The sequence below is a fragment of the Sesamum indicum genome, linkage group LG8, assembly GCF_026168435.1.
Source record: "Sesamum indicum cultivar Baizhima isolate 11 linkage group LG8, ASM2616843v1, whole genome shotgun sequence".
NCBI classification, from domain to species: Eukaryota; Viridiplantae; Streptophyta; class Magnoliopsida; order Lamiales; family Pedaliaceae; genus Sesamum; species Sesamum indicum.
In genome coordinates, this window is record NC_142664.1 from 5,386,862 (window position 1) to 5,400,504 (window position 13,643).

Consider the following 13,643-nt stretch of genomic DNA (forward strand, 5'->3'; position numbering starts at 1 on the left):
TTGACTTTAAGGTCAAGTGGTAGATTGTTGGAATAAGTGACCCAAAACCAATTGGATTGGCAGTTTTGAGAACCATTCAAGCAATTTTTATTTAAGCAATGTTGTTCCAACAAATATGGTAACTATTCGTCTTGGCACACGTATCTACTGTGCTTACAAATTACATCAAGTACTGTTTGGATGTCACAACAGATGCTCACAGACCACTTTAACAATCGTGCAACAGTTGGACTACGCATTGGATGGCGGTCATGAAATCAACTTTCAAGTATTGGGTTTGAAATGTTCCAAGTCGAGACCTCGAAACTAGGCATCGAGAGTCCTACTGAATTCATCTGATGAGTGCCGTATTCCATCGACGACAAACGTGGGACGTCAATGCGATCTTAGTGGGTCGATTGGCTAGGTGTCGAATTGGCAGAATTGACTCGCGGGGATCGTCATATGGAAGCCTTGGAGGTTTGGTCGGTATGACTTGAGTCCCCTGCTCCGATAGTACGGGAGTAGTCCTCAGACTTGAAGAATCATGGCAGTTATGTACATGCGATAATTGTATCTTAGATTTGTACGAGAGGTGACCGTATCTTAGACATGGTCATCATAAGCCTTGTCTAGTGCAGTCAAAGGATATAGTGAGGACGGTGAGTTCCAAGAAGATAATCTATCCCGTGTCAAAACATGTTAGAGTTATCTCTTATACACTTGGAAATGCATCTATGCTCTATAAAAATTGTGGCCACAGTCATTAGTCGAATACAAAAAAGAGGTTCCTATATCGAGCAATTTAGCGTAACACAATCTCAAGTATTAAACATAGACACCTAATCCAGGATGGGAACCGACACCCAATTCCATGCCTTAGACTAAGGTCGGGAGATAGTAGATGAAAAGACCGTACTCGTATGGACTCGAGAGCCTAAAAGTTCATATAGATATTCGCCTAGTCTCCAGTGCCATGGACCATGATAGGCTTTCTTGATGAAGAGTTGATCAAGAACTATTAGTTAAATTGAATTTAATTAATAATAGTGTTTGGCACTAGCCCAAGTCTAGCTGAAAGTTGAACCTAAAGAATCACACACTAATCAACGAGAAGGGACGAAGAATTAATTAGGAATTAATTCCATAAGTAATTGGATTACTTATAAATGAGAGGAATCCCTTGGATGGAACTCGTGGTAGTAACTGTTGAGACAAGTTTGGAACCCGTGGTAGTAATACTTCAAAGCACGATCGGTTAGAAGGGTCAAGAACTCTAGGGATTTCTTAAACTCTACCAAGCGGCTCACCCACAAGCCCCCCGGCATATCCCTGCCTTTCCCAATTTTAGGGTAATTACAAATTACCTCCTTTCTCACCTACTCCTACATTATAGATTGTTCTAGGCAAATGTGCATCTTCCTCATGGACCCTATTTTTCTTCTTCACCTCCTCATTCAGTTAGCGACTAGCCCTCTCCAATTCCTCTATCCTCTTGAAGGAGTCTTCAGACAGAGAGCTACCTTACTCTAGCCAAGTAAGCAATCGCCCCTAGCACAACGGTCTAGAATTAGAGTAGAAACTAAGTTTAGTTATCATTAAATCTTTTTAAATTTATTGCAATTTTTAACTGCATGATCGTTACCTTGCTAAGATATGAAACAAAGAGGTTAATAGCTTTCACCTAAGGTAAGTTGTCCATATATGTCATGTCCATTGGAAGGCGCGCTCCTTTCAGGAAATCTGCACTTGTGCTCTCTACTCCCTTCTCCAGTAGTGGGGACTAACCTTCTAACAAGGTACAGTCCAGGAAGACCTTCTTCTTAGCCTCCCTCTCTTCAGCAGGGCGAGGATTCCCAACTCGCATAATAGTGAGAGGGGCAGGTGACAAGAAAGAAAGTTGCAAGGAAGTGTACCAACAGGGGGATCCATATCTTTCTCTTTGGGGCTCAATCCAAAACGATGAATTATAGCAGAGCGAACTAATTTCAGGGAGTAAAAAGGATGACAAACTTTCAAGTGTTCCATCACGTTCTGAAAAGCAGCAGGGCAAGTCCTAACAAAATGCTTAAGTTACTTAGATGGGTACGAAATCCACATAGGAGGAAACCTCGAAGGCATATGTGAGGAAATAAAGAAATAATGGTGCTTCCACATCTTCACAAAGGATTAGGTTGGGAGAAACTGAGCCTCTCATCTAGAGGTAAAAAAAAAAATAGGCCAAGTCCGGCTCTTTCGAGCATGAAAAAAGTTTGGAAAAAGGCAGTAGAAGGGATTTTCCCCAAGTTCCTACTCAAAATGTAAAGTTGTGCTACTAGTTAAATGATTTTGGGGCTAGCAGATTCAAAGGGATGTTGAATAAAGCAGCTACATCAAGAAAGAAACTCAGGGACACAAAGCCACTTCCAATTGAGCAAGGTAAAAGCACAAAAATCCATCAGGATGGAAATTTGGACGATCATCAACAGCAGGGACCTAGATCACGAAATCACAAGGTATCCCATATTTTTTTCAATGTTTTTCGCATCAGCAGTGGTTAAACAAGAGCGATGTGCTGTAAAAAGCTCTATGCAAAAGGCCACCAATGTCTCCTCAACTTTCTTCCTCTCTTCCTCCTCCTTACTATTCATACCTCCTCGCTTGCACCTCCATTACTGGAGGCAGGGTTAAAGACAATGGGATTTCCACCCTCTTCGCCCAAAGAACTTCCTAAATCTATCAAAAGCTCCTCCACCGCCCTCTCATCAGCACTTCTAATTGACATAATTCCGAAAAGATAAAGAATTTGAAGGAAATTGTATCTAACAGAGATGGTAGGGGAGCAAGGAAATTCAGAAATCCCTAGGAAAGTTGGAAAGATTCAATACCTACAGAGATAAAAATGGAAATTATAAGTGAAAAATTGCCTTTCAAAAGATAAATAGATGAAGAGGAGACTCACCAGGTGAAGAAAGTGTGTGAAATCGGGAAAGTGAAAAGTTGTTTTTATGAGACAAGGAGTAAGGAGTCCATTCGCACAGAAGTTGAGTCCCTTTTCCCCTCTCCTGCCCAAACCATCAATTAGAGAGCTTGTGGTCCTACAAACCTCATCAGGACTATTTTTTCTACTCCAACAATCCAACACCAAGTCTCATAATTTTTTTTTTTTGGGGGGGGGGGGGAGGTGATGATACCACCCCAAACAACTTTTCCTCAAAGCCCAAAAGTGAGGTAGTAGGCCTCTACCAGGGTGCCCAATTAGCCAAGCCCTGTTGGGCTAAGAGCAAGGTATAAAACCTATAAACTATTTTTTTCGTAACTTGGTAGACCCAAAGAATGATCCTAATCCAACAAGCTGAGTCACCATACAGCAAGGAGAATATGCTTTACAATTGGTTGACACCTTAAGACACGTCATAGTAAAAAATCTTTAGCTAAGTCCAAAAGTCCAAAAGACCTGTCTATATACACAGGCAAACTGGCAAGGCTTGGTCAAATAGTCATATTTTTGTCTAAATAAGTCCAAATTTTGTGATTCTTTTTTCAGTTATATTGCTAATACATGCAACTATCCATTAACACCAAATTCACTCCAACTACCCTCCAAATCCTACTCTACGAATGTCTATAAATTGAGGCATTGTGCAGTTTTTTTGGTAACACAAACATCATATTTGTACTCTGATTTTCTCTCGATTTTTAAGCTGCTTTTAGCATACTTTTACACTCCACACAATTTTTCATCACTTCAATATTATTTTCAACCATTAATCTCACTTTAATTCAAGTTTTTCTTTTATTTCTTTAGTAAATTCATTACTAACTTAAGCATCAAAGTGCTAATCTCTATTTTGCATGTTAGTCCCTCGATAATCTTAGAATTTTCGTTAAAGTCTTTCGATCCTTGTGTTGCGACTGAATTCCGATATGCATCAACATTTATGTTGTATCTTCTATATAAAAATCATTTTTATACCCTTATAAATATTTTAATATTACTATTATACCCCTCACCGGCCAAGAGGAAAACATCTCCAGCTAACAAACTAATCTCACGTACCTTACTGACTAAGAGATGATATGACCAATAAAATAAAGGTGTGCTTATAACTCATAAAAAAGTGGGTTCGGAAAGCTATATTTAAAAAGCAATTTTAACTGATTAAGGCTTCTCCGTCGTCTTCATCCTATGTTTAGTTAGTTAGCAGCTGCAAAGATTTCACACCTTCTCTCTTTTCAGTTTTCTTGAAGATGGTTGCCTTCCTCTATTTTTGCTAATAAAATTTGCAAATACGAGCAATAATATCATTATATCAGCGATATTATCCGATAATATCATCGACATAAAAGTTTTAGATAATATCTAGCACTGATCGATTTTCAGGGACCGACGACAAATACCAATCCGAATATGTATCGACCAATATCTGATACTTCAAACCATGACCCGTGCCCCATGCTGCATTCCACTGCCCAGAGCGCCCGTTCCGATCCCAACCAACCGCGCACCGCCCTCCTTTATCACTGCTTGAGAAGACCATGTTGCTGCCTCACCCCATTTCACGAAGCAATCATTTGAAAATTGTGAGAGGAAATGCTTTCTCGAAGCATTTACGTAGTTGAAATCCCCCAAATTCACCACAGTTGTTCATTTACTCAACATTGACAAAATCATCATCTTTCATTTCACCACCCAACTCTTCAAATGATCATTTTGTCAAGTTTCCCACTTGAAAGATGAATTCCCATATTGCTTTCATTAGGGGTGCAATGAAGATAAAAGGGTAGCATCAGTGCAGCTCAGAAAATGATTCAGATATGGGGTAGACATGTAATTTTATATTTTCAAATTAGGCATAAAATGGTAAAATCAACAAAGAGGTAAAAAGTTGGGCACTAAAAGATAATATATTATGGATTGGTAAAAAATATCAATTGGCCTTGGGGACAAAAATGCCACATTTTTTAATTTTATGAAACCTACTTTATTAATCCCATAAAGTGTGACGGTAAACTTGCGACGTACCGATCTATGAGACCGTTGAAGCAATTTTAGCCAAAATAAATGAACTCGAAGCAATAAGCTCACTGGTCTTACAAGATTCGCTACACATTCTCATTAGGTTTTTACTTCTCTAACCCCACTGCCGTCTTCATTCGCTTGAGTTCTATTTTCACCTTAGGGTTCGCGATTTTCCTCTCCTCATCTCCGATTTTCAAAGATTCAGGGTAAGCGAATTGTTGGAGAGGGGTTTTCCTTTTGCCGAGAATAATCGCTGTGAGCATTGACGCGAGCAGTTTTTCAGCTTTTTCACCACTCGGTTCTGAAATAAATCCAATTCACCACTTCATCTCAGTACCTTGAGCATTGAGTCAAGCCGTTTTAGCAATTGCACACTGTGAACAATCATCATTGCAGATACGGTTAGTTATCTCCTCAGTGTTTTGGTGTATTTTGATCGTCTGGCTAGGTGTTAGTAGAAGAGTATGGTGTTGCAAATCCCAGAAATTTTCAGAAAGAAGGTTTTTGGACGCCTCTTATTTTGTTGTTGCGCTCGTTGCAGAAGCTGTTAATTTGTTCTGATACCTAGTAAACGATCAAACCTCACTGATCATGTCGTTTTCCCGGTGTTTTAGAGGAACCCGTATCTTTTCATCTATTAGCAATTCTCGTAATCTTGGGCCCTTTTTATCCAGGTGATTAACTTCATATATGCTACTCAAACTGGTGTTAGCATTCATAATTTATGCAATTTATTTTGCCTCATTTGTATGGACCAATTTCTTGAGTATCTGTTATTGTTTTTATTTTTATGATTAAAATTTATTTTCAAGTTCTTTTTCCTTTCATTTTTAATCAAAGGCACCTGCTTGATGGTGTGGGTTCGAGATACAATTTTGTTGGAGCAAGTGATAACATCATACGTGGCCAGAGATTTGGATTTCAATGTCGAGGTTTTATGTCGAAGCGTGGATATAAATCTAGGAGTTATACTTTGGAGAATCTGGTTTCGACTAGTTTCAACCGGCAATATGCTACTCATGCTACCCCGGAAAAGAAATCTAAGAAGATGCTTTTCTACTTGACTGGATTGGTCTTTGCTATGGTGGGATGTAGTTATGCTGCTGTTCCCCTGTATAGGAGGTTTTGTCAAGCTACCGGTTATGGTGGTACTGTTCAGCGTCGGGAGGTTAAATAGATTCACTCACTTCACCCTTGGTGCAAGTTCTTGTTTATGCATTTTGTTTCTTGATGCTGATGCAATCTGTCTTTTTGCAGAGTGTTGAAGAAAAGATTGCTCGTCATGTGAAGGATGGCACTGTAACATCCAGGTGTGACTTTCACAGCTTTGAAATGCTGGTCCATTTTTGTCTATTCTGCATAAAATGGTTCAATTGCACTCATTGTTTTTGTATAAGGGGCTTCCAGAATATTTAGAACAGGAGAAGGAGGTGAAAGACAGCCAAAAAATTTAAGTGACCAGAAGTAAGGGATATTGAACTAATAAACTTGGATAAAGCTCCAAAAACATTTACTGGCTATATTGGAGTATTCTCGTGGAGGTAGGACCTCCAATTAAAACAAGCGACCTTTGTGAAGATCTTGAAGACACATGTGTACACACACAGAGGTATACACATGTGTGTGTTTGTTGATATACTGGCAAACTATTGGTTGGAAGGTTGAGGCCTTTCTTGTTTCTTGTCCTTCATCACAAAAATCAGTGAGTAGTTCAGAATGATTAAGAAAGTGGTTTTGCTGAGGCACAAAGAAAATATTCTGGCTGCTGAACATTAGCATTTTGATGCATTGCTAACTTTTAGGTATAATAGCTATGTTCCAACATGCTTTATTTCTGCATCTTGAGACTCATTCTTGGTACCTCATATCTAGCTTCCCCCATCAGTACAGCCATATTTTATGTGATGGTTTTCTTGAGTTAAAATCCACAAAAGATGATCTATTTTGTAAAATCAGAACTCCTGTTCTCAGCATCTTCTGAAAAAAACAGGTTTTTGGATTCGGTCCAAGTATTCCATGTGAACTTTAATGACTTCTAGTTTCTGTGCTTTCAGGGAGATCGTTGTGCAGTTCAATGCTGATGTCGCTGATGGGATGCCCTGGAAATTTGTTCCAACACAGAGAGAGGTGCCTAAGTAATAACAAGTTTGGCATGTGCAGGAGGATAAATGTTTGTCTATTGTGCTTCAGGATGTTTTGTATATATTTGTGCTAGAAGCTTAGTGACCACATTACTTGCTTTTTGAAGTTTTATCGTATGTCTGTGTTTCGTGACTGTAGGTGAGGGTGAAACCAGGAGAGAGTGCTCTTGCATTTTACACTGCTGAAAATAGAAGTTCGGCTCCAATAACAGGTGTATCTACCTATAATGTCACTCCAATGAAGGTATTTTGAAAGCCATGTCTTTATTAAAATGTTTTTCTGTGAGAGTTGCTATTCCCTCTATATTTCATTTTTGTCCGAACGATGTTGCACATTTTAATATCTTGCTGATTGTCTGCAGTTACTTAAGCTATTGCCAATTCATCCCGTGATATGAATGGCTTCTTAACGTGCAATGAGATACACATACACATCTTTTTCTTCCCATTAATGTATTTCCACTGTATTGAGCCGGTAATAAATGTGTTCTTATCTCCGACTGTTGCAGATTCTGCGCCTTTTTTCCAGAGAGAAGAAAACTAGTCTTTTGATAGTCGTTGGCTTTGAAATTTATGGAACACCTTTGTTAGACTGATTGATTACAACATACCTGCTAGGGATGTCATAGTTAAGATGCATGTTGAAGTGACTGCAATAGGCAAAATGACATTGATAGTTTGATTTTCTGATATGTTTGTTCAAGTGATTGTAATGTTACTGCATCGACAAGACATTTACATGGACATCCTTTCCACCTGTACTAAAGATATATACACAAAGCCAGATATTTGCATGATTGATTTTGCTGATATACCATCACATCTTAAAAACCAAATCACACTCACATTTTCAGCAATATTTACTCCTTCAGATCCAAGCCATCTGGATACGTGGCCAAGAAGAAAACTGAAATATGTTAATTTTCAGTGTGACTTGCATGCTTGATGGAAAATATTGTGACCCGTGTCTATAGATTTTTTTATCTTTGCTATACGGATAATGCTTGCATTGAGCAGTCTTTCAGTCGCATGTGTTTATTGGAGCACTATAAACAATGTATCCGTTGGGTGAATAAATGAAATTGTGAAATTGTTATAATGGGAGTCTCTGATCCTGTACTTTTCTGTTAGCTTTTTGTTATTTAGACCTTCACTAGTCTGTTTTGCTTCTTGTTTCTGAGGTAATTGTCTTAATCCTGAGTAAAGGCATATAATATTTTGCATTTGTTATACGATTATGAATCATAGTGGCCAAAGCAGTTATGTAGTCTAAATCTATTTAACTGCATGAAGGTTTGCTATACAAAATTTGGTATTATGTTTCACATCTAGCCTGGGATTTCTGTATCTGAAGGAAATAATGTGGGGAGAAAGATACTCATCTTCCAGTTGCAAACTTTTTGATGCTCCACCCTACATTTTATTTTTTCAAGTAATCCAGTCTATTAAAAATCTCATTGTTATAGGGATTTTCTAGAAAGCACTAGACTTTGAGGTAGTTGTAGCAAGACCAATAAGCTACTTTCCTCTCTCGGGATGTCGGATCATGTGTGATTATTTTTATTGTTTCCAACATAAGCATGTAATAAGCTTATCTGTTGTTTTATTTATATCATTAACCGAATTGACTGAAAAGCCAATGGAAAACAAATAAAGAGATAATCACAGAATAGAAAGTAGAAACTAAAAGTAGCTGCCGTGACAATGTAATATTCATGAATTTTTTTATGAAAGTTGGTGAACGTCAATGCTCAACTATAAGAAAAGCAGCTGAATTTTGGTGGCCGCCAGACTTGGTTTATAGTAATATTGTTAAGATGTCCTCCATCTTTTATTTTAACTGATTTTACTCTGTGGGGATTGCTCTTTCTCTATTATTAGTTTTTGACATTGTGGAGAAGAATAACCAGTTGATTAAAATTTTCAGGCTGCAATATACTTCAATAAGATCCAATGCTTCTGCTTTGAGGAGCAACGTCTTCTTCCTGGGGAACAGATTGACATGCCAGTGAGTTGTGCCCTCTTCTACTTCTTGTGTCAATTAGCTTGCAATGTTGCTAACAAGTACAGCTAACATGTGTAGGTCTTCTTTTACATCGACCCAGAGTTTGAAACAGATCCCAAAATGGATGGTATCAACAACTTGATTCTGTCGTACACATTTTTCAAGGTATCTGAAGAAAATTAGTTCTGCTTTTGATTACCATCGGCCCGTCCAATGATTTTAGCACATGAAAAAGGCAAGTGGTACGTCGTTTTAACCACCAGACAATTAAAGAGTTTTAGTGCAAAAAAGAGATCCCTCACATTTTAGCTGTGGCTTTCTCCTCTCTTACCAAATAGGGCGAGTTTCAACTCAATCTTTTTCTGCTGGAAAGCTTGATCTGGTAAAATAATTTGTGTAGCAAATGATTTGGATGCACCGGCACTTGTACACTTATTCTTACTGGCAGGAGATTTGAGCTGTTTCTCGACAGGTCAAACCTCTGTTTTGAGCTGCTATATGTAAGCCTATTCTTACAACAGAGTGAATCTATTTTTCCCATTTTCTTCCTTCCAAAAACCGACATGAAATTGATACATGTCCCTGCGAATATCAAGTGTATTATGATTTAAATTGATTATATTACTAAAAAAAAGTGAATCAGAATATAATTATCTTGTAGCAGGAATGTATTGCACTTTTCTCCTTTACTGTTTCAATGGTGTAAAGGGTCTCGTTCAAGATCTCATTTCCTTGGACTTCACTATATTTTTGGTGCAAATATAAGCATTGTTAGCAGGTTTTGTTTGTATAAATTTGTACGTTTACTACAGATTTTCGCAGGTTTTGTTTGGATACTTCAAATTGGCATTGCAGTTTATATTTTATATTTTATATACGAATTATATGTATAAAATGTCGAAAACGTGAGTATCATTTCTTATTCTTATACCTGACTATTGCAGCAAATGTTCTGTTAAATAAAGCATCATGTCATAATTATATAAGAGCTAGATTTTTGCTACATAGATTGTTTAGCTAGCGTTTTCAGTGCTGTTTTTGCGCACAAAACATTTCAAAATAGACGGACGATCATCAAAATACCAGACAGTTCTTTAGAAGCACTGTTTTGAGCCAAAAGGTCTGCAACTTGGTTAGCTTCTCTATAGCAGAATTCTATTTTAACTGGTGCGAAGCTTAGTCAAGGTTTTTACAGTGATCTCATAGAAGATTTGCCGCCATTTTGATGGGATGAGCTGGCTTTCTGTTCAAACAGTTTAGAACAAACATCTTAGAGAGTCTCTATTATAAACAAAATCACCTTTTGATGCTATATAGAAAATAACTAATGCCTGTACATTATTTAAAGGGTTAGTTATATTTAGATGCTATCACAAAATATAAAATCACACTTGAAGTTTTGAAATTACATTTGCATCTCTTCCAAAAATTCATTATTTACATCTAACTTTTTATTACGATTTGAACGTAAAACGCTGATATTAGCAAAATACATTGCATAAATTTTTAATTTTATTTTTTATTTAATATTTTTATGTAATAATTTGTACTTATAAAAAACAAAATATAATGCTGTTAATCTCACTTCATATATATATATATATATTATTTATCTTTTTATGAATAAAATTATATACATGAGAATGTTAAACGATGGAAAAAATAAAAAATTTATTTAATTTTAATGCTTATGTCAATAATTTCCAACCAGACCTTGAAGAAAGAGGGTCAGGTGTACAGCAAAAATTCTCAGAGGGGTTGTAAATATAATTCCACAACTTATTTGGGAAAAAGTATGATTTAGTATTTTTCTAGGAGATTTATATATAATTAACCTTTATTTGAATGAGTAAATTATATTCACACCTCCTAATATTTGATTTAGTCTAAATATAAATACGTGCATGTTAAATAAAAACTTATAATTACCTTATTCAAAATATACAGAACATTATTCACTCAATTGGAAAAGTATAAGGTTGCATTTGGTTAGCAAATTCTTTGAATATGTTTGGAAATTTTAAATATAAAGAATTTTAAATTCTTTTATTTTAATTTTAAATTAAATTTTGATAAATATGGATGAATTTCAAATTCTTTTCAAATAGAGTCATTTGACATCCCTTTTTCAGATCCAAATCCATCAATCCAGACACTCCCTAAGAGTATTTAAATATCTCCACTCTTTTTCGAGAGAAAAGAAAAAAGGTAAAACTACAACACCCCTTAAAATTTGGCATATTTATAAATACCTCCTTATTATTTAAAAAATTATCAATATTTTCTAATATTAACGGTCGTTTAACAATTAATCCATCAGTTAGTCCCCGTTAAGTTTTCATCATTTTTTTTATAATAAACTGACAAAAATACCTTTATGGACTAAGAATTACAATTTTAGTTATTTTATACTTCTCTTTTAATTTTTCATTGACTAAATGAATAACATTTTTAAAATTTTTTTGATTTTTGTCATTCATTCAATATGATTTTTTTACAAATTTTTATTTAAAAAAAAAAATACAATAAGGGCAAATTGACAACTTCATACCTCCATCTAATAATTACATAATTTAATCAAATATCACGAGAATATTTGTAATTTTTTAAATAAATAAAAAAATATTTATAATTATGCTAAATCTCATGAAGATCGTTGTAATTTACCAAAAAAATAAAAAAAGAAAATCAGATTTGACCAAATGGCCAATTGCCCAAAATAAATAAGCTTCTGCCGATTGACGTACCATAAATCTTATAATTAAACTACTGTTCAGTTGTACGATGGATGTTGACACTCAACTCAGCTTATAAATCTTATTGGTGTTTAATTATACATGTAAATTCAGCTTCATACATATTTAGATATTTCAGGTTACAACATATCAACAAACTGATAATGAAATTTGGGTAAAAATAATTTAATGACAAATCCTTAAAACCAACTATGAAAATGAAACATTTATCTAAATAGACAAAAACGTTCTACGACTCTATTTATCATGCAGACTTATCGTATAACGTTCCAATATATTATAATTTTAGTCTTGTAATTTATAATGTATGATGAAATTTTTAATCTTATATGAATTGATTTTTACAATTTAATTATATAATTTTAAAATTTTGGTAAATTTTTATCAATTGGTCAAAAAATTACATGTGATTTGCACATGACCTAATTAAATTTTAATTCTAAAACATAGAGGGTGTTATTGACATTATTAGTCTTGTAGCTTAAGAGAATCGGTATTTTTTGTTATGTACGAATTAATTTAATGACTAAAATTATAATTTAATTGAGTCATGCGCAGTCGCATGCTATTTTATAATCAAATTGGCTGAAAATTATTAAAATTGTCAAAATTGTACGGTTTACGTGAGTAAATTACGTAAAACAATTCGTATAGGACAAAAAAATACATTTTTATAAATTACAGAAGTAAAATTATAATTTTCCTACCATGTTTCCCTTTTTTCCACCATCTCTTAAATAAAAGCCGATTAATTAGCTTCAAACACAAGCGTTTCCGCAATTTTCACGAGCTAGGTTAATCTTGACCTAACTACGTCACACTCCAACTCTAATTTTATGTTAATATATCTAATCGGTAAAAATTACACTTTTGATTCTATAAATTTAGTTTATTAGTATTTTTGGTTCTATAATTTACTCTATTTATACGTTTAGTCCTTTTTTTAAGGAATTTAGTCCTGATCATTTCATATTTAGTCATTTTTTTTAGCAAATTTAGCTTGTATTGACAATTTTGATCCTAACAACTCATAATTAGAGAACAAAAAATGAGATTTATTATAGCGTGAAGGGGATCAAAATTGTCAACACAGGACTAAATTTATCTAAAAAGGACCAAATATGAAACATTAAGAACTAAATTTATCAAAAAAAGAACTAAATCTTTAAATATAGGACAAAAAATACTTACAATCTAAAATTATATGAACAAAAATGTAATTTTGCCTATGTAAGCATATGATAAGAAGCCAATAACTGCCCACAAGAGAAAGACTACCTTCCACTCTTTCTGACAATAAACAGATAACAGATTTAACAAGAAACACTTGATTATCCCTTGCTTAATGCAAACCAATCATTACAAATGATGTTGATGGAGAATGACATCCAAAAAACAACATTGTACTGTACTTCTCTCCTATCCATTCAGACCACCAATTCAAGTTTGTTCTTGCATGATTGTCTACTTTTATGCATGACTTGACTAGGTAATGTTTCTATTTTTGAAATATTTTGTAATCCAACAATGGAAAAATATAAATTAAATATGACTTTTGAGTGGATTTAGAGGATGTTTGGGTAAAATATTCTAGACGGTGTTTTATTCGAATTTATAAAACGTTAGATCTTATTTTTAAAAAAAATTATTAAAGTATTTGGATCTATAATATGTTATTAATGATAATTTTATAATTAAATTTGAAGAAATTGACTAACTTGTTAAAATTGTTAAAAAAAAAAAAGTTGGGAACTTAAATA

The 13,643-nt window shown here is 34.7% G+C and overlaps 1 protein-coding gene across 4 annotated transcripts; it reads left to right on the top strand.

The window, feature by feature from the left end:
• The first annotated feature begins 4,985 nt into the window (after positions 1 to 4,985).
• LOC105167772 (cytochrome c oxidase assembly protein CtaG / Cox11 family) lies at positions 4,986 to 9,777 on the top strand. Of its 4 annotated transcripts, XR_002287709.2 has the most exons (9): positions 4,986 to 5,382; positions 5,523 to 5,655; positions 5,822 to 6,149; positions 6,239 to 6,291; positions 7,036 to 7,108; positions 7,262 to 7,366; positions 9,050 to 9,130; positions 9,206 to 9,369; positions 9,466 to 9,777. XR_002287709.2 is itself a non-coding variant. In XM_011087588.3 (8 exons), exons 2-8 carry the CDS (start codon positions 5,573 to 5,575, stop codon positions 9,308 to 9,310), a joined length of 828 nt encoding a protein of 275 aa, XP_011085890.1. In that variant the 5' UTR covers positions 4,987 to 5,382; positions 5,523 to 5,572; the 3' UTR covers positions 9,311 to 9,777. The 4 variants fall into 4 exon arrangements, 3 of the variants coding, with proteins under 3 accessions (XP_011085890.1, XP_020552076.1, XP_020552077.1); XM_011087588.3 differs by having other exon boundaries at positions 4,987 to 5,382; positions 9,206 to 9,777; XM_020696417.2 differs by having other exon boundaries at positions 4,988 to 5,382; positions 5,596 to 5,655; positions 9,206 to 9,777.
• Positions 9,778 to 13,643: the final 3,866 nt, after the last annotated feature.